The 25,597-nt window shown below is 39.0% G+C and overlaps 1 protein-coding gene and 1 long non-coding RNA gene across 2 annotated transcripts; one reads left to right on the top strand and one right to left on the bottom strand.

Moving 5' to 3' along the window:
* Positions 1 to 14,151: 14,151 nt before the first annotated feature.
* On the top strand, positions 14,152 to 24,084 carry DIPK1A (divergent protein kinase domain 1A). Its single transcript, XM_053949908.1, has 5 exons — positions 14,152 to 14,548; positions 20,765 to 20,899; positions 21,173 to 21,280; positions 21,981 to 22,157; positions 23,080 to 24,084. The coding sequence occupies exons 1-5, from the start codon at positions 14,495 to 14,497 to the stop codon at positions 23,890 to 23,892; spliced, it is 1,287 nt and encodes a 428-aa protein (XP_053805883.1). The 5' UTR covers positions 14,152 to 14,494; the 3' UTR covers positions 23,893 to 24,084.
* On the bottom strand, positions 15,644 to 20,029 carry LOC128791953 (uncharacterized). The gene is made up of 3 exons (XR_008432248.1): positions 19,918 to 20,029; positions 17,737 to 18,778; positions 15,644 to 15,961 (listed from the first exon to the last, which is right to left on the bottom strand). It is a non-coding gene; the product is annotated as an uncharacterized LOC128791953 (long non-coding RNA).
* Positions 24,085 to 25,597: the final 1,513 nt, after the last annotated feature.

Genomic DNA, 25,597 nt, shown 5'->3' with positions numbered 1-25,597 from the left:
CAAAGCCAAATTAATTGACCTTACCTGCGATGTCAGTAAGGGCTTTCTTGTGTAGAAGTTTTAGAGAAAAAATACTTTTATTATCTGTTGTATTCTGCTTAATAATAGGTATATTCAGCTTTATTCCACATCATCTTATAAATAGCTGTGTTTCAGAAAGAAGCTATTAATAACAACCTAGCACTTTCTTTATCTCTGTTTATATTTGTCCATATACTGTTAGGCAGTATCTTGCCATAAAGACATGCAAAAGCAAAGTGTTGGATTTTAAAAATTGTATCTTGCCTTGCTGGCACAGCAGAGAAAAGCTAAATTTCATATTCAGCATGTAAATTCTTCAGTATCCAGCAGAGATGGGTGCATTTGAAGAGTCAGAACAATGGTATTTCCCTTAGCCCTTCTCTCAAACATTAATGTATTTTTTGCAAGTTAGTTGGTTTTTATACTTTTGTTGCCTCAATATCCACATAAATACTAAACAAGCAAACCAAAACACATAAAAACCAAAAGTGTAAGTCAGCAGTTTACGTAGATGAGAGCACCAACTGCTGCACAGTATTATATACCATTACCTTATTGTATCACACAACATAACATCAAAATGATACCCTTGAACAAGACAATACTGGGAAGCTTATCCTTGTACAGATGGTTGTCATGACCACAATTCAGCAAGGAGGGAAAATTAGATCCCAGGACATTTCCTCTGCATTGTTTAAGCACAGAAACAGCAAGGAAGCTCATCTGGGATCTTCCTATCTTAAATCAAGATAAATATGGTACATCCACTTTTACATAAGCATACTAATTAGTAAGACAATGCACATATGCTGCATTTATTAGAGCTCAACTCAGAAAATAATCTTCAATTTCAAAATTTAAAAAATAGGCAACTGGTAAGATATGAAGAATTTTGTATTAATTATGTTTCAGCTAGCTAACAATTGTAGTAATTATTCTCTATGCTACAGATATAAAAATAGCACTGAAAACATTTAAAAATAAACATCTTTAAATTTTTCTAGATAGACAAGAATATTAATAATTTTTGATCCTCACATAACATCAATAGAGAGGAAAATAAATTAATCTTACTGGTGGTAAGGTACCTTGACATTGGTCTTCACACAAACCCATGTTTTTCCTAGTACAAGCACTTTGCCATGTCTTCCTTTTTTACCTTCTCAAGGATCAGGGAATATCGAAAAAAACTGCCCTGTACTCCATCATCTTCTTGTGAATGTCATGATCTTGCCTGATAAATCTTAAACTATAAATACCCTCTTAAATGTGTTCACTGTCATTGTTGACACAATTTAGCCAGTCATTTTTCTGTTAAATTCAATGTATAGAAAAACAATATATTTGTCCCAATAATGCTAAGCAATTATTTTTTTATTCTCAATATTTAAAACTCTGCTAACTTTTTAAGATAGAGTATTATGAGTATTGGAGTCCTATTTTTTTATTATTAAGTCTCTAAAGCCCTTCTGCAATACATATATTAAACAGCAATTATTGTGTGGGTTAGTATATGGTCTCTTTGTATCACAATCTATATTAGCCTTTGAACTAAGCTACATCTAGACTTCAAAATCATTAGAGGGTGGTTTACCTTCGAAAAATTAACATTTAGCAATGTTATAATTATTCTTTAAATCTCTCTCTGTTACTGTTTCTCAAAGCACCACAGACACTTTAAGAAAAAAACAAAACAACCAACTCTGCCTATTACCTCTGCATCTAATAGCAGACACTTCAGATGCTTGAAAAAATGCCAAACAAGCTGACACTTAAAAGGTCCTTAATGCTTCATTCACTTTAAATGTTATTCCAGGTGTGTAACCTTGCTGAAATTTGTTGTAAAACATAAGCCAAGATTTTGTATGACTGAATAGTCTTTGGTAGGTGGCTAGATTGTTCTTCAAATACTCTACAGTTCATAATTCAAGGCACTTACAAGCTATTAAATGCTTGTATCATTCTGCTATAAGCCCTTAGTTATTCCTATGTTGTAGTTCATACCCTGCCATGGCTGAATTCTGTTTGCTGGAAGTGGCTGAACAAGAAGCAATCCCTCAGTTCTCATGTGTAACCGTGCAGAAAAACCCCCATCTGGTTGTAGAGTGAGATACTTAAGGATGGAAATAGTAAGAGCTTGAGACACAGTGTTTCTACATTATTTACAACATCTTTGGTATGCTAGTTAAGAGCAGGAAAAGCTTTTATTGTAAGAGATTATGTCTCACATCTATCTTAGTTATACTAACACTGTTTTGTACCTGAAGACAGTGAGTGAGTCTAAAGGAGAAAAAAATATGTGTTGGATTAGGTTTGGCCTTGCTGAGAGTGCTTATGTATGAGTTACTGTGTTTTTACTGCTAATACTGTTTTTTCTGAGTTGAAGACTTATGAGCAAATGTAGCAGTATTTTAGTTCCACAAAATAACTGTGAGAGAACTGCAACTTATTATTATTCCAGCTAGCGGGAATTTTTTCACAGTATGCAAGTATGGTCTTAAGTAATCTTTTTCTCCTTTTTCTTGTGAAACCAGTTCATAAAAATCTGAGCTCCTTATTCAGAGATGGAATTTAAGAAAGGTTTACTCTCTGCTCTCTGCCTGCACTTTCATTCTGCTGCTGTGGTCGTGTAATTGCTTCCTTTCAGAAAACAAACAGCTGCCAAGTCTTGAAATTTTGGTTAATTGCTTGGACCAGAAAGAGATTCCGGTTCTCAAACTCCCTGAGAATTCAGTCATGCACCAGTGTGATGCATTCCTTCCCTTCCTCTCTACACACAGATTTCAAAGCAGTTACTGAAGCTCTAGCTAGTGACTAAAGTTAAAATGTAGAATCAGCATTTCAGAGCTAAAGCCTAAGCAAGCATTTTATTCTTTCACTTTAGCTCTGCTCTGCAGATTTGCAAAAGTAATTGCAGTCTCAAATATTTTACATTGTGATGGGCTGTATCATAACTTCTTGAGGACTGAAGCATCACAGTGTTTTACGGCAAGGTTTTGTCTGTCAGCATCTGTGCTCTTTTGTGGACTGTAAAAATGTCTGCTAGAGCAGAATTTCCAGCTCTTTTGTGGTTAAATTTTGTAGCCGTACAGACCAGACTTACCTCTTAACTCTAAACTGAAGTTAAAAAATGCTCAACAGCCCCTCAGGAGATAGTTCATGGCAGAATATTGCTATTTCATCTGTGGTGAAAAATCTGTTCTGGACATGAGTCTGGCTGGAGGGAGAATTAGTACAGCATTCCTTCTGCTCTCCCACCACCTGGTATGCGGTATGGGCCTTCAAACAAGCTTTCAGCAGGCCTGCCAAGTCCCACTCAGATGGAAAATCCCTCACTTCTCTTATTTTATTTTCTTTTTTTTTTTTTTTTCCTACCTGATAGCATCTCTTTATTTATGAAGATGGAGACAAAATAGTTTTGAAGAGTCAACATGACAGGACCCTGCTAACACTTAGCAGAGGCTGAAGAGTTGTTGGCAGCCCAGAAAATTCAGCTGTGGGGACTGAAGATGAGGCAGTAGCCCCTTTCTGCTGCCAGCCCCAGGGGGCTGCACAGAAAGAACCGTAAGTGGTCCCAGGCTGACACACCAGCTAAGTCACCAGTGGCATGCTTCATTCTTGCAATGCTTATGAAATAATGATACTGTTACACTTGTTAACTTTGATACACTTACTTAAAAGGTGCAATCTAAGTGTCATTGTTTTAGCTAATCCAAATGTAATAGCTATTGTCACACACATATTTTGATCACTGCACACTGATGTCACGTTCTCTCAGCCTGAAAGCCCAGATTTTGTTCCAACACAGCATTGCTTATCTGCATTCAGCTAAAAAAAAAGTGTACAGAAACAGGATCAAAACCAGTTCTTATTACATCAGTCACTTATTTTCTATTTTGGCTTGTTTCATACCAGCACTGAGGCAGATCCAGATCTATACAGTCCTGACTCTATCCCTAAAATCTGGGGCTGCTGCAACAGACAGGTTTTTCCTTTTTTATTTTTTTTTTCCTTGTGCTATGTTCTTTAGTGATGAGTCTCTAAATATTAGTTAAATATCCAGCCATCCCCTCTGCCAACTTTTGCAGCGAGGTGGAAATGTGAATTTTACAAAGCACATCAAGAGTTGGCAGTCCTGCTGCTTCCCTCTCAGTATGCTTAGTATGCTCCCACCGAGCCCACGTGGGTGCTTCTCTGACCTGCTCCGTACCCTCAGCAGCATAAACTAAGCCCACAACAGTGCTTAAAATGTTTTCTGCTGGTTCAGTCCCCCGAGCCTACTCCTCCCAGAGGCAGGGGAGGCCTGGGCTGAAGAAGAGGGTGGGGAGCAGAACATCAGCAAGGGGTTTTAAATCTGTCTCTTCTCTGCAGTTGTAGCTGAGGGTACAGTTACCTGACTCAGCCACTCTTGTCCAACAGCTGCTGCCATCTAAGGTTGCAGTCACTGCTGCTCAGGGACATGCTGGCTCTCCCCTGTGCCAGGAGCCATGCAGAGGTGGCAGCTCAGTGAAGTGCTCCTGCTGAAAAACATTAATGTATATCTGTATATATAACACATACATGTATGTGTAAAAATAGGTTTGTTTGCAGACAGGTCAGCTTGCAGACTTCAGGGGCCCAGGAGCTGAGAGCATGTACATATTGAAAAGGGAGTACAGAACTGAGGTAGCAAAGAGGTGATAAAAATATTCATGTCAAAATGGAAATGCAAAGAGAAAAGGCTTATTTCCTCCTGTGTTTAAGTTACAGGATGAAACACCTACAACAAGCCAAAAGGGAAACATAAGCTGACCTTCAGTTTGATCCCATGGGCTGCCGTCTCTTTCAGACACCAAATATATTTCCATGGTCATGGGCCACTTATGAAGTGAACAATTGAAGTATTTATATTATGGGACAAATGAGCTGCTTCTTGTGTCAGGAAAGCAGAAGTTTGCCAGGCAGGACTGCCAAGTAGGCACACTGGCCCTGTGAATTCAGTGCTGCTGAGAAGTGCCATGTGATGGGCTCAGCCTGACTGGAGTCGAGGGCCACGTGCCTCCCTCACTGGGCAGCACCACTGGCCAGAGAAGGGTACTGATGGCTCTGCTGTGCCCCATTACACCCAGACAAGGTCCATCCCCCTGCCCATGAGAAATGCAAAAGAGAATACCCAGACCTGCCAGAAGCAGATGTGAGGACAACTTCAGGATATGAAAGACCACACTGAAAGGGCTTGTCAACATGAAAACACCCTAAAAAGCTGAGACAAATTGAAGAAGACAATGCACAAAAGGGAAGGCCTAATAAGCATGTGTAAGGATTATCTAAATCAGAAGTCAGTTTGCTATAGATTAATTATCCTTCAACTTACAACACACTGTTGTCAGCTTGCCTCTCCCAGGAACTTTACTAGCTTTCTCAAATTTCTCAGGTAGGATCAATTCTAAAGCTCTATTTGCCAAAGATAGGAGGAAATGTAGGCAAGCATTTATAAGACACTGCACTAATGTGCAGGAGGTTGCTAAAAGTAGAGCTGATTTTTTTCTGCCTTGCCTGGAATTCAGAAGACCAAAAGGTCAAGTAGTGATGGTCTCCAAGGACTTTTTAATTTACTGCAGGTTCTAGGATGTAAAATGCCTGTGACAGTGCTATCATGCTACTAAAGATCTAATGCTGTATCAGATTACTGGTCTGATTTAATTACCAATGGATAGCCTGTGGTGAAAAGGGCACCCTTACTTGCTAGACCTGTAAATCCAGGTCTTATTTTAAAGCTTTTATTTTAATTAGGAACAGCAAATTTATTGAAAATGTATTTTTCTTCTGTTTAAAATGAACTTTGAATCTCACAAGATGGCTGAGAAGATGTATGGGGAAAAAAAAGAGATGAAAAAGTTGAATAGTTACCACTCAGCTATGGTTTTAAATAAAAACAAATTGTAACCATTGATTCCTGATGGGAGATTTTATTTGTGGTTAGAGTTTGACTGGAAGTAAAACTAGATATAAACCTATATCCTCAGTTGTGTAAATGAGTCCAGGTTCAAACAATACTGTGCAGAAGGGTTTTTTATGTGAACAATTTCACAATGAGAACAAGAAGCTGGGATAAAACAGGTAAAAGCTGGAATGTCAATACACAGTAAATCTGTTTGTTTGTGTATAAAGAGGAAGTCACAGAATAAGTTGATAGAAAACTCTGCAAATCTCACATCAAGGTCAGCCTAAACTATAACAAATTATTTAATAAATATCTGGGCAAAACAGAAAATAAGTATCTGTAGTAATTTGAAATATTTTCACAGAAATCACACTATTTGTGTCAACTACAATGACTGCATTGACTGGCTACCACTGAACCCTTCTTAGAGGTGTAAAGGTCTAACAAAGACTCTCTGTGTCTTCAGTTTACCTCACCCACTACTTATTTTTTTTCAGATGTACTTCCAAATCCCAACCAAAATTGGTGTCGTGGGTTGGAAATGTGGGTTTGTGAATTCTTTGCTTTTGTTCAGCTACACTGTAATATAAAAGATCTAGAAAGGGTCTGATTGCCTGCTCAACCAAAAGAAAATGTTTTATCTGCTGCAGCTTCTGTCTGAGAGTGATGGTGGTGTTGTTTGAATGCTGTGTTTGGAAAGAGGGCTCTGAACATACATACAATGAGAACTCAGGGCAGGCACAACAGTTGCACTGCTCACCATAATGACACTGAATATATTCAGTTTAGCACAAAAGATATCTGTTCAGTGTGTTTCTTGTGAGATAATAAAAGATTTAATTAACTGCAAGAGCTTATTTCATACATATTTAGACATTTTAGCAATTCTTAATACACTTGATTGTATATAAAATGCAGCCTTGGTTTCTTTTAAACAAAAGATCAGCACAATTTCTGATGTAGATTCATACAGGGCAATCTTAAAATACATCTTTAAGGCCTGTGTTCTTACTGATACCACACTGTCAAATAACAAAGTTACTTAAGTTGTAGATCCCTGATGCATTTTCTTTAGCAGTTGGGCTGCTTTAAAAATAAGTTTTGACCACAGTCTGCTTTCTTGGGTGTTCTCCACACACCCTTAGTGCAGGCAAAAACTTTGTTCAGCTGTGCTGCAAATTTCATAATTGATATAATCCAGGTTAAAAAAACCCTCAAATTAAAAGCAATTGAATAATATTGATGAGTGGAGGGTGGAATGGTGTGTCTGTGATACAGAAGTAAAATGAGCTGTGAGGGGGCAAAACAAAAATAAGTTCTTCTATTGTGAACTTCAGTGTTGCTGCTGAAGCATATAGCAGAACTGAGCAATGTGAACTGCAACACTAGAGTAGTAGAGCCTTGTAAAAACTGGGCATAAGCCTAATTTGACAAAGTATTTTTTAGTGTTTTGGTATGGTATAGTCAATCTATGACTGTAGTGATACTTACCTCGAAATTTAATGAAGCATAGAGCTAAAAATAATACTGCATACTATATTAGTATGAGCTTGGTTATTTTTTAAATTTTATTTTATAGCATTTTAAACTGTTACTGCTCCAGATTGCCTTCTGTCATTCATTTAGGGAAAAGAAAACATTTTTAGAGATGCTATAACCTGGTATTGTGTTGTCATTCTTTTACTATGTTGTATGGATGGATAAAAAAATCTGTTGTTCAGAAATATGTACTATTACACAGAAAAGAACTCAAAGAATATGTTTTAGACTACTGAATTTATTCTGCCTGTATATTTTTAATGTTGTAAGAAAATGTGTGTGTGAAAGCAGCTCCCTACTTTGCTTGAAACAGCATTTTTCCTTCTAAAAAATCAGTCTAAGAATAAAATAGTTTTACTTCATTCTAGCAATTATATTTACAGTGGGAATTCCTGCTAAGTACTGTGGAAATTTAGATGTTGACAAATTTAAAATAATTCAATTACTACTTAATGCCTACTGGCATTTTCGATCAACAATCCCACAGCACTTTCCATGAAGTAGGCTCCAGGAATTAATTAATATATAATCAATACATTGCTTACTCTAGGGATTGAAAAAGGCATCTGCTCTGTGTCAGGAATATACCTGACTGTCTGTTTGTTGTTTTGTTTGTTTAAAGGGAAGCAAAAACTACTTTATCTAGAAAAAAACCCCAATGATAAATACTTAAGTAAATTAACTATACATATATTTATTAAGAGTTTGGAATTTTAGTAATATAGATTACTAAAAAAGCTTCATAAGCTTCATAAGCATAAGCTTCATAAGCTTTTGGTGATAAGCTTTTTAAGAAAGTTTGTGTATTACAATTTGCCTCAAAATTGCCAACTTCAACAAGCTACTACTAAAAATACATTAATTTTTTTTTTAACCTAAAGTTTGATACCTTACAATTAGAGGTTTTCTAAAAGGAAATACTTCTTTCCTAGAGATTTCTTCTAATCATTACTGCTTTTTCAAGGGTGCTGCCAGAATCCTCTAACAATTCAGCTCAAAATTTCTGGATTTCATGTACAGAGGTTTTGAATGTAGCCAAAAAAAGTAAGACAAAGTGTTACATTTTGATTAATTTTTATCAATATCTCTGATAAGACATGCCACTACACTGTACTAATTCTTGCCTATGGGACCAGATTTCCAGCTTCATGAAGCCTGTGAACTGAAGCAGATTTCCTTGTGTATGATTTAAGGCCTGACACAAGGATTAGCCATTCAAATTCCTACATAACACAACATTTCATTCATTCTGCCCATCAAATCACTAGGTGGGAGTATGTATCCTGAGGAAACATCAGTTTGAGGGCAGACTTGAGGTGCTTTTCATCATATCCCATTTTAAGTAGTTCCTGTTTCTGCCACTTCTTCCAAATGTCAAGGTATTCCTGCATTTCTGAATATGGCACTCTGCAATGGCATGCATAATCAAAATGGGGAACTGATGTGGCTTTTTTCTTTTTCTGTGTTATTTTTAATTTGAGTTCAGCAGACAGTTCACCATTCAGCAATACAAAGAGCTGACGGCAGAAGTGAGAGAACAGCATGGGAGTAGGTGTAAGTAGTAGAGGATGAGTGAGAAAAGGGCTTCACACAGCAGCTCTGCTATGTGTAGTTGCTCTTCTGCCCATTTTTCTCCTCTATACCATAGCTGGCAGAAGGCAGAGCAGAGCTGTACCTCACTATCTGAGGCTCACCGTCCAGCATTTTAGCATGAACTGACTTCTCAGGCAATTAGAGGAAATGTGCTCGACTGTGAAGTGAAAGAGTTCTGTTGTGGAAATGTCCTCGGGCAGAGGGGATTGCAGGACAAATAGGGTAGCAATGCATTAAACCATGGCAGCTGTTTTCTGCTCTGTGCTTAGGTCACAGCTCTCCTAAGTGCACCACGTGTTGAAAAATGTACTCGCCTGCTCGGTAAATGTTCCAATACGATACTTCCTTAGGAGTTAAAAATTAGCATCTTCTTTCTGAATTGAATTCTGCTCATCTCCTCATCTTGACCTTCTCATATCTGTATGTACCAGCTTCAGTACTGGAATTTACTATTTAGAACCTAAGAGGATTTTTTAGAGTGTGGGCTAGGACTTGGATATTTCCTAGCTCTCTCTTTTACCTTATAAAGTAAGCAGGAAGGTGCACGTGTTAATTCAGGGGACGAAATTTTGGGAAATGGAAGTAGGGCATGAAGAAAATGCCAGCTAGGCTGTTTATTGGAAAATCCATAAATAGGAATTAAGACTAACATTTCAATTATAAAAGGTTTGTGTTTTTTAAACAGATGACTACCACAAGCATAAAATAACAGAACAAAGAAGTCTTTTACTTCAAGTAGTCTGAACAGAAGCTCAGAGTGGATTATAACTTTATTTTGTCTCTAATTCAAAGAAGGAAACAGCCTGGATAATTAAGTAAAATAACCATGTTGAAAATAAGTTATCTGAAAATTATAAAAGGCTTTCCAAACCAGAAATAGATTAATGCTAGCAAATGTACTCTGACCATGCATTTTAACATATAACCTCAATTAATCTTGGGTAAAATTCTTGAACCTCACAACTCCAGCAATTAATACAGGAAGTAGACTTAAAAGCACAAATATGTACAAAGGAAACCTAATTGTATTGGTTAATTGAATCTGAACATGTGTTGTTTTTGTAGACTTTGAAATACAGACATGCAAACATAAATGCAAACTGGTTTGCATTTGCTTGACCACCTTTGAATCTTTTCTTCTGAGCACAATATTTATGGAGTTTTCTTAGTCCTCTAATATATAGAGGATTGTAACATGTGAAGCTTTCTATTCTGGATTTTTTAAGACCTATTTACTCTAGATATATTATGTTAAGACCTGTTTACTGTAATGTTTTTTAGTACATTTTGAATTTAAAAAAAATATACCAGAATAAATGAGTAAATATTGTGTCCCTCAAAGCAAAGACTTGTACGTCAAATTAATCAGTATCTCTGAATGTTTAATGTTAGTGATTGTATCTAATCTCAGTCAAGAGCTACAAATGAGTCACATACATTTATATAATTTATCTGATGATAAAATGTGATCTTTTACAAGGGGATGTGTTTAAATAAGGTAAAGGTTTCAGTGGTTACAGCCTTTTTGCTTCCGTGTAAATCCAAGCCATTGATGAAAGGAATTGGAGTGCCTCTAACCTATCTCAGAGGAAAAAAAGAGTCAAGATTAGTTTTTAGTTCAGATCATTGATTTAGTTCTTTATACAACAAAAGAAATGTTTGTGCCAGCCCAAGGGAGAAGGTAGGCACCAACAACAAGAGAAGGTGATGCCATCTGCTTCAGCATCAGGGTGGATTTATGTGAGATTAAAGTGACCATGTAAACAGAGCCTTAGAAATGAAACCTGTTGGCTGGAAGAGTCAATTTCCTCAAACAGATTAATGGTTTGTTTATACCGAGTTAAGGGACAAGGGAATCCTTGGTAGGCTGTGTCTGCTTTCTGGGTAAGAGGTGGCTCCACCTACTCATGCAATAGAAACATTAGCATTTAGAAGAATCTGAATAGGAAATAACAGGAAATAATCTATTAGGATAAAACTAAAGCTAATACACTGATTAAGTCAGAGTTCACAGAAAATTTGCAAAAGGGAAGGAAACAGTGTCTCTCTCTGAAGGGAACATGAGGGAAAGTTTAGATGCAAAGGTTGGATGGGTCCCCAGATCCTTCATTCTCATCCACAAAGACAGGCTTAAGAAAGTAGAGTCTGTATAAAAACAGACTCCTAGACAGGTATGTGAGCAAGTAGATAGCTGAGCAGCACAAAAAGAGAGAAACCTTTAAATTTTTCTAGACTTTATTTTAGGAAATGTGGGTAATTTTATTTGAAATTATTACCATATTATATATTGTGTAAATACACTTACTAAATGGAGCTACAAAGCTGGGCAATGGCAAATGCTAGAGCATTACATTCTACTGGTGCTGTAATACTTGAAGACTGCGGTAGCTGCTCAGGATCATAGAATATTTCTTAGGCACATCCAGAGCAAAAGAGCATTAATCTAGGAAGCCATGCTAGGCAGATTGGAAGTTAGTGAAGCTGCTGTGAGAAAGAGAAGTCTTGTGATTGTTAACATTAGCCAGAGGCTCCCTGTATATAATATGATGGTGGGAAGAGTGGGTGAACCCTGAGGATTTCCCATTGAGCCTCTTATGATAGTATTTGAGTTAAATCAATATGTGGGTGCAGCTGCTTCAAATAACTGAAAGAAGCAAGTCCAGCACCGCTGCAATAAGTTAATGTTTAGCTTTCATGTGATGTTAAAACCTGAATTACTTGCTCAAATTACAGAGGCTTGCCTTCAAAAGAAATTGGATAAAATTATTTATTATATTTTAAAGGTGCACATTACACTGACTATCTTGAAGAATTCAGATTCTGCTCTGTAGCTTTTCAGTATTTTCATTTGTCTTATATATTCATTCCTTATATGTCTAGAATTCCTGGATGCTTCAATATTTGCAACCATTTTTTGGTTTTTCTGAGTTATGCTTAATGTGTAATAAGCTCCAAATTGTCATGGAATTGCGAGGGAATGTAAGAAGGTACTATAAAACCACATTTACCTTTTGACATTGTGAGTGACAACCACTGCATTGTACAACTAGCAGTCGATTTCTATCTTATAAAACAAACCTGCATCACTAGAATAACATTTAGTGTTGTTATAGCTGGATAGGAAACTTAAGCATTAATAGTATAATAAATAAAGCAGCATAACTTCTACTGCTTCGACATTAAGATATACCAAAGCTTTGGTGTGGGCCTACAAAAATGGATGATGTGTGAACTGCAGAATGGAAACGTGTGAATGGAAAGGCTGTACAGTAAATAATATATCAATATGACTTGTGTTCTACCTGTGTGGTTTTTCTGCATCTGCCCCTCAGTCTTTAGACTATTCCTTTGGGTTTCCACATCCTGTGAACACCAAGTCAGTGCATGTTACATGGTTCCTGTTACTGTCATGGCTTATGTGACCTAGCTTTTCATGGAAATTGCCTCTACAGAAGATTAACCAGGAATTTAACAGGTAAATGAAAAAGACTGAAACAGCCTTATTTTTTAGCATTTAGCAAAGCCTGGGCACAAAGAGTACTTGAAGAAGAACTAAACATTTCAGCGCTGGAATAAAGCACCTGCTCTCACAGACGATGAAGATCTCATGTACTAAGTGAAAAATATATCCCCTAATGAACATATGCCAGGAGCTGTTTGGATCTAGATGTAACAGGAATTAAACATTTAGATCCTTGCCAGCCATATGGGACACCGACATTTCACAATTACTCCCAGCCTGTCATTCCAAGGCTTGGCATAGAGCTCTGGATGAAGTAAGGGCTTGAGATTATTCAGCAAAATGTTAAAATGTTCTGCTCTGTGGCCTCCTCTTGTGTTGCTGTTCTGTTGCATGCCCATAACCCAACTAAACTTGTACAAACCACTGAACTGTAGAGGGAGGTGATGCACAAAGTGCAGCCATCTGGGCCTGCTGAACAGGAAGAGAAGAAAACCCTGCGAGAGTCACTGGCTGTTACTAAAACCAGGACTGCTTTTACAGGAGTGCCAAATCTTACTAATTAATTTTTAGATTTATACTTCAGGGTGACTCTGGCAGTGATTATATTATTCAAAAAACAGTCACAGACTGTTCTTGAACCTTCAAGCACAGATCTCTAAATTCTTTGTGAGCTCCTTACATTTGGTTTCCACATACACATCTTTCCTTAAGAGTAAGACCTGCCAAAAAGTGTTAGCTTATCCTTACAGTAATATTTTGTGACTTGTCTTTTCATCAAAGCAGCGTTCTTTGACAAGTGCACTGAACACCCAAAGCCATAACATGCTATGTTTGTATCATTTCTATCCCAACACCTTGGCATAATCTTTGTGCCTGAAGTCTCATAGACAAAAAAACATCAGGACTGGAGACTCCCAGCTTCTGGCTTTGACTCTTCTAACACACTGCATTAAAAGAAGTCACAATCAAGTAATAAAAACAAGAAGGCTGGATAAAAAACAAACCTTGTGTAAGAAAGGATGATTTTACTTAAACTTAATAGTGTTCCCACTAATTTCAATTGGACTGAGGCTTCCCACAATGTATGAAGGGCTGAGAGATCCCCTGGTGAAGAAATAGGTAACGTTTCTCGACTTTATGGCACTAATGCAGAATTATAGAATGGCTGGGGTTAGAAGGAACCTTAAAGATTACCTTTTTCCAACCCTCCTGCTATGGGCAGGGACAACTCCCAATAGACCAGTTTGCTCAAAGCCTTGACCTGACCTTCAACTGGGACATCCACAGCTTCTCTGGGCAACCTATTCAGGCTGTTCTTATCAACCTCATGATAAGAAACATGCTCATCTGTGTTAATATGGGTCCAGGCAAACGCTCCTTCCTTATTTTGGAGGAACTACTCCTTTTTGGGATTTTGTGGGGGGTTTTTTGGGTGTTGGGGTTTTTTAAGGACTGTAAGGAGCCTGCAGCTGGTTTTACTACCCTGCCCAGTAAATGACAGGGGTGTGTTTGCAATTAACGACACGCGTTATTTATTAACTGACTTCATAATCGTCCCCAGGCAGCGCCCCGAGCACTTGCTGGCAGACACGAAGGGAACTCGGGGGTGGCTGTCGGCTCCACGGGCTCCGGGCGGCTCTGGAGCGGGAAAAGGGACTGGGACAGCCCCAGGGGCTCGGGCGGGCGGGGCTCGCCTCGCCCCCTCAGCCCCGCCTCGCTCCCTCACGGCTGCTGCGTTCGCACCTTCAGGCAGCGCCTTGAGGCGTGAGCGGTGGCTGAGGCGGCAGCCGCCCGCCCTGCCCGCTGCCAGCCGCCGTCTCTCGGCCGCCGGTGCCCGAGCAGCTCTTCCCCGCTGAGCCGAGCGGAGCCGGCGGCGCGGCTGCGGCGGCAGGCGGGGGAGCGCTCCTCACCGCTCCGCCTCCGACCGCCGCCCGCTGCGGGGATGTGTGATTGCCATGGCGAGGCGGCTCTTCCCGGGGGCCTGGCTGAGGAAGCCCCACTCCGCGCAGGTAGGCCGGCGAGAGGGGCCGGTGCCGGCGCCCGTCCCTCCCCGCAAAGTTCCCTCCGGAGCGGGCGCCCCCCGCAGGGCTCTCGCCGCTTCCCCCGGCCCGGCCCGGCGCCGCCGCCGTTCCCCTCCCGCCGGCGCCTGGCGGCGGCCGGGACTCGGCTGCGCCGCGCTGCCGCTCGGCCGGCGGGAGGCGGCGGCGCCGGGCACGGCCGGCGGGTGTCGGGGCACGGGAGCAGGTGGCGGCGGCCTCGGGGCCGCGGTGCCTCTCGCCGCCCGCCCGCCGCTCGGATCGGGCCTCTCCCGCCGCCTCCGGGCGCAGCGCGCTCCGCGGAGCGGCCAGCGCAGGACCTGTTACGCGGCAGGCGGCCCGCGGCTCCCCGGGCTCACGGCACGGCCGGCGGGGCAGCGACACCTGCGGCACTGCCGCGGCCCGGGAGCCCCGTGCTCTGCTCCGCGCCCCTGCTTTACACCTATCGCCCGTGCTGCAGGCATCCATCCTGCCAGCGCATGGACCACAGCTTGCAGGAGCAACTCATGCCCTTTTTTGCGTGTCTTCTAAAAAATTAATGTCGGGCACTTTTCTTCTGCTGCTCCATGCATTTCCTTATATGTTCATAGACACACTTTTGAATTTCCGTATGCAGGTACATGTTTGCATTACTTCAGTTAGCAGAGTAAGGATGTTTTGATTGGAAGTATTGTGGCTGCTATGTCGTAGGAAGTTCTGTGGTGAAATGTTAGTCAGTCATGATGTTGTTGGTAGCTTGATGGTTTATCCACTGGGTTTCCCCTTATCAGCTGGGTTGTATTTTAACTAGATTGTAACTCAGGTGAGCATTTGTTGAGTTTGAGGAGATAAATAATGTTTACTTTTCTTATATATGCTTATATATGTGTTTGTCATCTGTTGATATGCTTAGTGATCATTGGATTTTAAAAATTTAAACTTCATATTGCTGCATTTTAAAATCTTGAATGTTTGAATTTCTCCTCATTTGGAAAAGTTCCAGATGAGGAGAAATCCTGTTCTCTTTCTAGAAGTACCTGGAGTGGGGTGTAATGTTTAATGAGAAGCATACAGATATAATTTTACCCTCTTTAGTATTTGTTTCATGGTATACATCTGCAATTCTGGGTCAATATCACTTGGGTTTTAAACCAAAGATTACTCTAGATCTATTTACTGAAGTAGATACCTGTACAATATTTGGATTCCCATGGCATAAAGTCTTCAATACAAATAAAAAATAATTCATAATCTATACACTACCTTTCAAATTAGGAGTCTCCAAATTGTTTGCCTCCTTTGCCTTAATAGTCTCTTTCTTATCATCATATGGTGATATCTGATAATGTTCTTCTCTACTCTTCTCAAAATTTAAGGCCTTCCAGGCAAAATACATTATTTTAAAATCTGCTAAGAAACAAGAAGACCACAAAACTATTTATTAGAAAAGCCAAATAAGTTAAATGTTTAATTGCAGATTAAAAAAAAATTCTGATTGTGCTTTCTTATACTGAGACCTGATTTTGCATATTCTACGGAATTGTTTTAGGAGATCTAATACTGGCTTTGTGACCTTAAACATATTTTTCTGTGTTAGTGAATGTATGTTGATATTTGATGCATCCATAGAACGGCAGCAACTATCAATATATTGGCTTTTCTTGTCACTGCATGTAACTGTTGGTAAATGACAAATGTAGTCATGATTTACACTGGTTGCTGAGTGCTTTATTGAAATTTGTCTCCAAAGAAGCCAGTGCTCTCTAAGTAAGTGGTAGACTTAACTCACTGAGGGCTATGAGCAAGGTGGAAAGACTTGTGCAGTGTTTCTATGCAGCGTTTCAAGTAGCACACCGGGGGAGGTGTTTGTATAGTGGAAGGTTATCACTGAGTGAATTCCAGCCTTTGCTGGCTGGTGTTCCAGACTTCTTGAACATTATGTTGTGAAATGAATTGTCAGAACATCAGGTTCTGTCAGACAGAACTTAATATTTGTTCTAGCTTTTCTGCCCTAATGGGAGGGGGATGTTATGAGCTGGGTTGCAACACACATTCTATGGTAAATGTTCTCTTGATTTACACACACTTTAGCTTTTGTGCAGAATGCAAGACCCATAGGTAATCAGTTGATGATCATTGAGCCTAAAAAAGATGTGCTGCCATGTGTCGGTGTAAAAGGAGCAGGGCACACTCTTAGCTGTCTTAGCCCAGCCCAAAACTTAGTGTTAGGGCCTCCCTGAGTAAATGTTAAAGTCCTGTCACTATGAAGAATAGTAACTCAGAAGTACAAAGCTTTGCTATTGCTTAGACTGCAAACCATGTAATAATAGTAAACAAAACAAAATACCCTAAAACTTGAAAAACTTTTAAACACCACTAAAGACCACAAAAATAATTTAATTGTATTTATAGGATTTTACAGTTGGGTGATTAACACTGGGATTTTGTTTGACAAGGAGAGTTACTGTCCCAAATTTAAGGGACATTGCCCTGAAGTTCTTTTCTGATAGCTGTAGTTACCAATTGTATTGTGAGGCTGAGGACTAACCAGCAGGATTCCTTATGACAAAAATCATGTAAAGAGCACTTGCATGTGTGGAAGTTTGACTTTTTAGATTCTGGACCAAGCCCCACATAGCAGAAATTTCCTAAATAATCTCTTTGCTCTAAGATTTTAATCCCTTCTGTTCTGTTTAACCTTTAAAGGAGAGATGTCCCATTTTCCATCTTGGTCATTATTTTATTTCAAAAGATACTGCAGCTCTGTTTCCTCACTTTGGTTACTCAGGATACAAAATAACTTAAGACACTGGCATAATCATAAGCATGCACTGTCTGCTTTTAAAGATGTGAATGTGTCCTGTTCATGGCATCCAAAACAGTGTGGGCTAATGCTCTCAGACATCATGTCAGCCTACCTGAAGTGCCTCCTGTGAGAGACAAATCAACCTGAACAGAGAACAAAACAGAATTTCTAACATGATTGGCCTACTTTTTTTCATCTGTCCTTTTCTATTGTAAGCATGTAAGACAAATGGAGCGAGCTACTCTGATTTAGAGAAGATTACTACACTATGGTTATGTGTAATACTTTCCAGAATTGAGCTCTCTGTACTATTAAACAAAGAAACTCTTACATACTCTTTAACCATAAAAGTGTTTTATATAAAAACTACACTCACCAAAAATCTGTCAAGTTATGTTGCATGTTGATTCACTACTCTCCATATGCTTTGGAGTGCATCCAGGCTTGAGTTTTGCCAGAAGTGGTTTTCCAGTTCTATTTCAGAGGATGAATGTCTAATTATTATTCAGTGCATATGACTTAGCAGAATATACAAGTGATGGAAGAAGCTGAATCTGTAACATCAAGCATTGCAAGTGGTTCCCTCATTCTTGCATTCCCTGGCTCATGTTTAAGTCTTGATGGAAGAGTAGAGTTGAAAAAAGGAACTGTTTCTTTGTTTTGAACACTTTCTTCCTTTTTTTGATAATTTTGGAGCTCTCAGTCATTCTGTTGCCCTAAAAATGTTCTTATGACAAGTTTCCTGGCACTTTGTCACAGTTTCAAACGGAGTCCATCTCTATGTGTTGTTCCCTAAATGCTGTCTGGGACTTCTTGCTCAGAAACGTGTTCCAGTGCTCTGCACAGCAGTGTAAGTCCTTGTGTTCAGGGTGCCTCCCCCGTGTGACCAGACCAGCTCAGCAAAGCCCTGTCCCCTCATTAGGACGGCGTGTGCCTGTGCCAGGTGAAGTGAGCTTCGTGTGTCTATGCTCACAGACCCGTTCTGGGGAGAATATGAAAATTTGGTAGGGGAATGTATGGGAAGAAATCAAATAATGACCATGCCTTTTGCTAAACTTGATGAGGAAGTTCTTATTAGAAAAGTAATTCCCTTTGAACCAGAGAGTGGAACCTTGGTTGTCTGTAAGCAGACAGATGCTGTTGTCCATGCTCCGAACTGGCTGGGCAGCTTCTGCAAGTCAAAAGCTGCATGGCTCCATTGGCACAGTGCTGAGCTCAAAATAAATCTAGCTTCTCTGGAACTTCCTGCCAAATACATGATGTAGTCAGATGGCATTTGGGGAGGATTTTCAGTCTCAAATACATTCTCTTTCTGCCTAAGGAGGAGGACAATATATGCAGTATCCATACTGGGAGAATAGTCCATATTCTGCAGTGGTCCTGAGGCCTGCAGGCTGCTGCTGGTCTCTGAGGTTGTACTAGATGGAGACAAGAATCCAAAATTTCATTAAACAGCACTTTGGTTTAAAGTGTATTACAAAGGTTCATGGAAGGATTCAGCAAGAAACACTGAGGAATGAAGAGGGCTTGTTGTCCCAGAAGCTTTGATTCTCAAGCAGTTTTTACGCATGAAACAGCTTTCCCTAAAATTGTCAGGTTTATTTCTGTTGATCTTCCCCACGTTTTACCAGTAGTTTCTGTGCTTCATGTTCTGCTACATAACAGGGTTTTTAGAAATAGCTTTAAGAAACTCCAAAATTATAAAACCTTACTCTAAAAAAAAATCACTGGAATAAAAAGTTAATTGTAGCTCTCTCCTTTTTTAACCAGGTAGTTTTAAGATTATCAAGTGAGTGTGTGTGAAGGCATGAAGGAATAGGGATGCACAGCTGAGGCACGTGGCAGGACCTCAGCTTTGCAGATTGGAATCACCTTTGGGTCTTTTGAAACAGACTTTTTCTGGACTTTTTGTTTCCAAGAGAAACAGTATAATGCATGCTGGTTGTTTGTTATATTTTAATAAATGCTAATAAATTAGTCTTTCTGGTTAAAAAAAAAAGTGCTTATTTGCATCTGCTGCAGTTCTGTGTATGTATGTGATGGCAAAACTGATCATGATTACTATCTTTCTTGGAATCTTTTCCAAACATATGGAATAATTTCTCTATGATGAACAGTCAAGTTAGGACCTGTCAGTTTGGAAAAGAGATGAGATCAGAGGGAGGTGTATTATGGAGGCCTACAAAATCATGTCAGATGGGGACAGAGATTGTTCACTCTTCTCTTCCAATACATGAGCTAGGGGTTCTCAAACAAAGCTAATATGAATCAGACTTAAGCAAAAGTGGATAGTAGTGGATAGTAGATCTGTGAATTAATTGCTGAAGTTTGTTGTGGATGCTTATGTGGATTTTGAAGGGAATCTGGGTAAATTAGTGAAAGATAAATTATTTGAGATTTACTAAATATAGTGTATTACATCTGGCTTAGCAAGTTCTTCTAGAGGAAACTGGGGGCACACTTGGTGTATATAATATATGTTATCAGTCTTCTATAGCATCTTTTTATAGCTAGTGCTGAATATCAGGATACTGATAGAAATGGATGTTATACTGACCAAATATAACTGCCCTCATGCACTTCCTTATATCCTGCTGCTAAAGCTGATCCTGATCTTCTAATTAGCTTCTGATCCTGATGTGAATATGAAAATCATCCTGTTAGCACACCAGACTCTGAGGAGGAGGAAAAAAAAAAAAAAGGAAAAGATCAAAACATCCCTCCTACTTTGTAAGACACTTAGCTCTCCCTCAGTTCTTAATTTATAAATAGTTTTTCCTTCTGCCCCTGTGAAAACTCTATATGTAAGGCCATAGAAACAACAGGAAAGTTGTGCATACAGTTGTGGGAAGGTGAAGGTGAAGCTATACATAAGAATTTTATTTGCATAATTCATGGTGTCATTTCAAGGAAGGAGTGGGAGACTTCAGCATATGGAACCTGACCCTGATATCCATTCTGCTCCTTGTATCTCTATCTTGCATATTTACACATTAACACAGATTATTTTTTGACCAAATTCCTGGTCTGTTGAATTTGATTTACCATGAGTGGAACACAGGTAACTGGTCTTAGAGAAAAATGCACTTAATCGAGCTCTTAGAGTTTATGATTTTGATCAAATTGGTTCCTGCAGTCTGGTTGCCCTGTGAGGGTCTGATACCTTTTCTCCTATTTATTTATATCTCAGTTTTCCTTCCACTTACATATGTCAAACTGACCTCCCCTGTCAGTTTTGCTCACTGAAGGAAGCAAATGTTCCATATAATGCAGTCTGCTTATTTTATCACTATGGAAGTCAAATTCCTTAGAGATGAAATAATAAATGATTTCTAGTAAATGAAATAGTAAATTTACTGCTGTTCAGTGTATTATAAACAATATTTTCTCTTTGTGTGCTCTAGGTCCGTCTGTCATACGTGCGGATCAAGTTTCTCTTCATCTCCTGGTTGGTAGTGTTTGTTGGCAGCTGGATTATGTATGTTCAGTACTCCACCTACACAGAACTCTGCAGAGGACATGACTGTAGGAAAACAATAGTAAGTGTATTTAGTATAGCTTTCTGAAGTGTTTGACTAACTCAGTCTGTGCCACATGTGATTTAATCAAATTCTCATATTCCATCATGCTGATGTAAGATTACAACTTCAGTTACAGATAAAACCAGTTGTGTCTCTTAACAATATTTTGGCATAGGGTTATTAAAATTTTTTCTTAGGTTTTTCTTTCAAGACTCAAGTGTTGGAAAAGATACAGTTGTTGCCTCCTTTCCTAGGCAATTTGTTAAATATTTTTCTCCCTGTTTATTTCAGTGTGATAAATACAAGACTGGTGTTATTGATGGATCAGCATGCAGTAGTCTTTGTGCTAAAGAAACATTGTATTTTGGAAAATGTTTGTCAACAAAGCCCAATAACCAGGTAAGGCTTTACTCATCCAACCTAGTTTTATTATTTCACACTGAAATGTCATTGTCTGGAACATCAGGTAGACCTTAGTGTCAGCAAGTTGAATCTGTTTAATGCAGATTATCTCAAATTTTATTTGCTGTGACAAGCAGAGTGTGTGTGTGTGTGTGTGTGTATACCCCCATATATATATATATATATATATATATATACACACACCTATACAGAGAAGATACACTGTAATACAAATTAATATACATGATACACACCTATATGCAATAATAGAAATTAGTCCTGTATGTAGAGGGGTATATGGTTATTTTATACTACATGAATTTTGGAAACATATACAATATACACTAAATCCTTCCACAGCTTGCCAGACTGTGCACACACTGTACATCATACTGCTGCTCTGCTATCCTGCATCACCAACAGAAGCAGCAGCCTCATGACAAGCTATGCAAAGGTGGCAGTGGTGCCAGTCTGCTGTCTGGGAAGCTGTGTGTGTTCTGACAGTGCAGTGGCTCCCAAGTACCTGCAGCAGTGGGCTGTCTTTGGAGCTGCCATTGCTCAAATTGCCATGTTCATTGTCTGCACACAGCATTCAGGTTCTGATCTGTGTTGACTCTTAAAGCAATGATTGGAGGACAAGTGGTCTTCAGATGGACTTCTACAGCGTTTTATACCTTTCCCCTCTTTTTCTGCATAGATCTATTTAGGAATCTGGGGAAATCTGCAAAGTGTTATAAAATGCCAGATGGAAGAAGCTGCTCAACTTGATTTTGGTACTGACCCAGAACCAAGGAAGGAAATAGTCCTATTTGATAAACCAACAAGAGGAACCACTGTTGAGAAATTCAAAGAAATGGTGTATGGTCTTTTTAAAGTAAGTATATTCTATTTTGACAGAACTGCTTGTTTTCTTGAAGCTGGAGACAATACTCTGTTGTATGAGCCTTGTTCAAGGATATGCTAGAAAAATAATCAGCACAAAAAGTTTTTCCCAGAGGTGCTTATCTTGAAGTTTGAAGTAATTAATTATCAGGGCTTTTTCCTTACTCTTTAAATGATAGAAGCTGGCATTCATCTTGTATGTCTATAGATTTTGCTAGTATTGGTATAGAAAACAGGATGTAAGGCTGATGTCAGTTGTCATGCATTACAGCAGCTTTGTCTCTAGCAATGGTGAGCAGGTGTGTTAGGGTAGTTTTTAGGAAAATTTGGGAAAAGTTGATCTGCCTAGCTGAAAATGGAACAGTTCTGATTCCAGCAATGGCTTTTTTCACTGTAGTCCTACAATGGAGGTGGTTACATCAAATAACAAAACTAAGCATTTCAGTGTAATTATGGGATTTGTTTTGGTTTGGTACCCTTAATAATTGGACAAAATGTAATTCATAACATTATTCTTCTACATTAGTAAGGTCTAATCAGCTGAAAACTAAACCTGATCTAAACTTTTGAATGCTGCATACTTTTTCTTAGAAACACTGAACAAGGTACTTAATACAATTTTTTCTAAAGATTGATCTGATCAAGAACAATGATTGAATTTTAATACTTGCTTTTTGAAGTGCAAGGAAAGGTAGCACTTTCAGAAGATTGTATGCTCAGTACCAATGAAAACAGAACAAAAAGGAAGCTCTGCAGGCAGCTAATGGCAGGTCCTGTTACATCCATAACCAATGGAAACCAGAACATACCCAGTTGTTCTGTTATTCATAGGAGAGTAATAGGAGGTAGTGTGACAGATGGATTTGGAGTAGTTAATGAAGTCATACTTAATCTTTTTAATTTGTTGCTTTCAGGCAAAACTGGGTGAACAAGGAAATCTTTCAGAACTGGTTAATCTCATCCTGTCTTTTGCTGATGGAAACAAAGATGGAAGAGTCTCTTTGCCAGAGGCAAAATCTGCATGGGCACTCTTGCAGCTAGAAGAGTTTCTGTTAATGGTGATCTTGCAGGATAAAGAACATACTCCCAAGCTGATGGGTTTTTGTGGGGATCTCTATGTGACCGAAAGAGTTGAATATACCTCCCTCTATGGAATCAGCCTTCCATGGATTATAGAACTTCTTATTCCCTCTGGCTTCAGAAGAAGCATGGACCAGTGGTTCACTCCATCCTGGCCAAGAAAGGCAAAAATAGCTATAGGGCTTTTAGAATTTGTGGAAGATATTTTCCACGGACCTTACGGAAACTTTCTTATGTGTGATACAAGTGCCAAAAACTTGGGATATAATGATAAATATGATTTGAAAATGATGGACATGAGAAAAATAGTGCCAGAAAGTAATTTGAAGGAAATAATTAAAGATCGTCAGTGTGACTCAGATTTGGACTGCATTTATGGTACGGACTGTAGAACATTATGTGACCAAAGCAAAATGAGATGTACCACTGAAGTCATTCAGCCAAACTTAGCAAAAGCTTGTCAGCTCCTTAAAGACTATCTGCTTCGTGGTGCTCCTTCTGATATCCATGAAGAACTAGAGAAACAGCTGTACTTGTGCATTGCACTTAAAGTCACAGCAAATCAGATGGAAATGGAGCATTCTTTAATACTCAATAACTTAAAAACTTTACTGTGGAAGAAGATTTCTCATACAAATGATTCGTAGCTTCTCCACCAGCAGAAGAGAATATTGATGCCTGCCATTAGAGGTGGCCTAAGACATTTGATAAAAACAATCTGCACCTTTTTAAAAAGATATTTCTTTACTCAGATTTTATTAGTGGTTCTTTCAGTCCTGCCCTTCAGTCAGTAAGTCAGGACAGGGCTTCTCAAAGAATGAACATGCCACTGAGTGACCAGGCAGAGGCCAGAAGTCCTGCTGTGTTACAGAAACAAGAACTCTGCATGCTTGACTGTTCTGTGCACTTTGTCAGATCTTGAACAGGATGAAAGTGTTCACTGTGCCACCACATCAGCTGAGGGAACATCTTCCATTTCTGTGAAAAACATTGCTCACTTGTGAAATACCTGCAGAGGATTTTTTTCCTAAGTAGTTTTATGAAGAATCACCACTACTGCAAGAAATGTGTCCAAGTCCAAGCTGCTGTTATGAATAAACTGAACTGTGAGACTGAAGTTTACTAATACCTTGGCATGGCAGAATTTGCACATTAAGTAATTTTTAACTGTGGAAAATAAGAATTTTAGTCTAGAATGGATAGGTTGTAATATGAGACAAATCAGATTCTGTTTACACATTGTTACCTCATGCTTACGTCTTGAATGTTTAAGTAGTTCAACAATTTTTATTGAGTCATTGTATGGTGAGCCCTGTGGGAGCCAACAATTTTAGATTATTATTTCTTAAAGTCATCTATATGGTTTAGCAGCAATACCAGCATCTGTTTCAGAAACATCAGTGGAAACCTTTAACCCAAATTACGCTGTAGCAAACAGTGAAAAGCAAGGACTTTGTGGACTAAGCTATAGTATGAAAACTCAAGTTAATTTTTAAAAACACTGAATAGCAGACGTGTCCAACCAGTTAAAAAAGAGTTTGCATAGTGCAGGAATCTGCTGTATGACATGAGAAACAATTAATAGTTGTGGATAGTCTTACCTCTGAACTGTCCCTCCTACAGACCTGTACTTCAATCTTCTTAACTACTGCAGGAAATACGTAAGCAAGAGCTAGACCTGAATTTTAGGACAGAAGCTGGATTGTTCAGGATTGTGCAATATTGCTCAAATGGGAGCCTATGAGATACTTTCCAGCTCATTTCTAGCTGTTACTAAGTGAGCTGCAGTGTGATACTATTCTTTTTTTCTTGTAGCATCTATGAGTCACTGTTAAGACTCAAGTAATGAGTAAATAAACATCACCTGATCCTGGCACACCACAAAGCATGACCACACTACCACCTTTAATCTGCACCCTTGTATTTTTCAGATTTACATCTGTGTTCATAATTATGCAGAATTGGATGTCCATAATACACCTGAATACATGTTCAATACTTACCTGTTGAATGTTTAATTTATAAATGCTTTAGGTATAAAGTTGTTCAGTCTTTATGATTTTAATGGCAATCTGTATACTTCTGTATCCTGGCCCCTTAATTAATTTTCAGCAGAGGTAAGAACAAGCTTTAAGTATTTGAAAGGTTAACTGCTCTAGGTATCCTGTCTTAGATGCATTCCTAGAACGATGACACTGAGATATAGGACCACAATAAAGTAATTTCTCCATACCAAATGTAATAATATGCAGCTTGGGTTAAGATTGTGAACATCAGCCTTTTAGTTTAAGAAATATTATGCTCATGCTAATTATTGTCTTGAACTTGCTAATGTGCTCCAGCTATGAACTA

This window comes from Vidua chalybeata, chromosome 9 (assembly GCF_026979565.1).
Source record: "Vidua chalybeata isolate OUT-0048 chromosome 9, bVidCha1 merged haplotype, whole genome shotgun sequence".
Classification (NCBI taxonomy): domain Eukaryota; kingdom Metazoa; phylum Chordata; class Aves; order Passeriformes; family Viduidae; genus Vidua; species Vidua chalybeata.
This window is presented reverse-complemented; position numbering and strand designations above follow the sequence as displayed.

Bases quoted from the DNA above. Each gene is read 5' to 3' on its own strand.
- DIPK1A (XM_053949908.1), top strand. From the start codon at position 14,495: ATGGCGAGGCGGCTCTTCCCGGGGGCCTGGCTGAGGAAGCCCCACTCC. The intron at 21,281-21,980 runs GTAAGGCTTTAC...TTTTCTGCATAG, and splicing joins CAACAAAGCCCAATAACCAG to ATCTATTTAGGAATCTGGGG. The intron at 22,158-23,079 runs GTAAGTATATTC...TGTTGCTTTCAG, and splicing joins TGGTGTATGGTCTTTTTAAA to GCAAAACTGGGTGAACAAGG.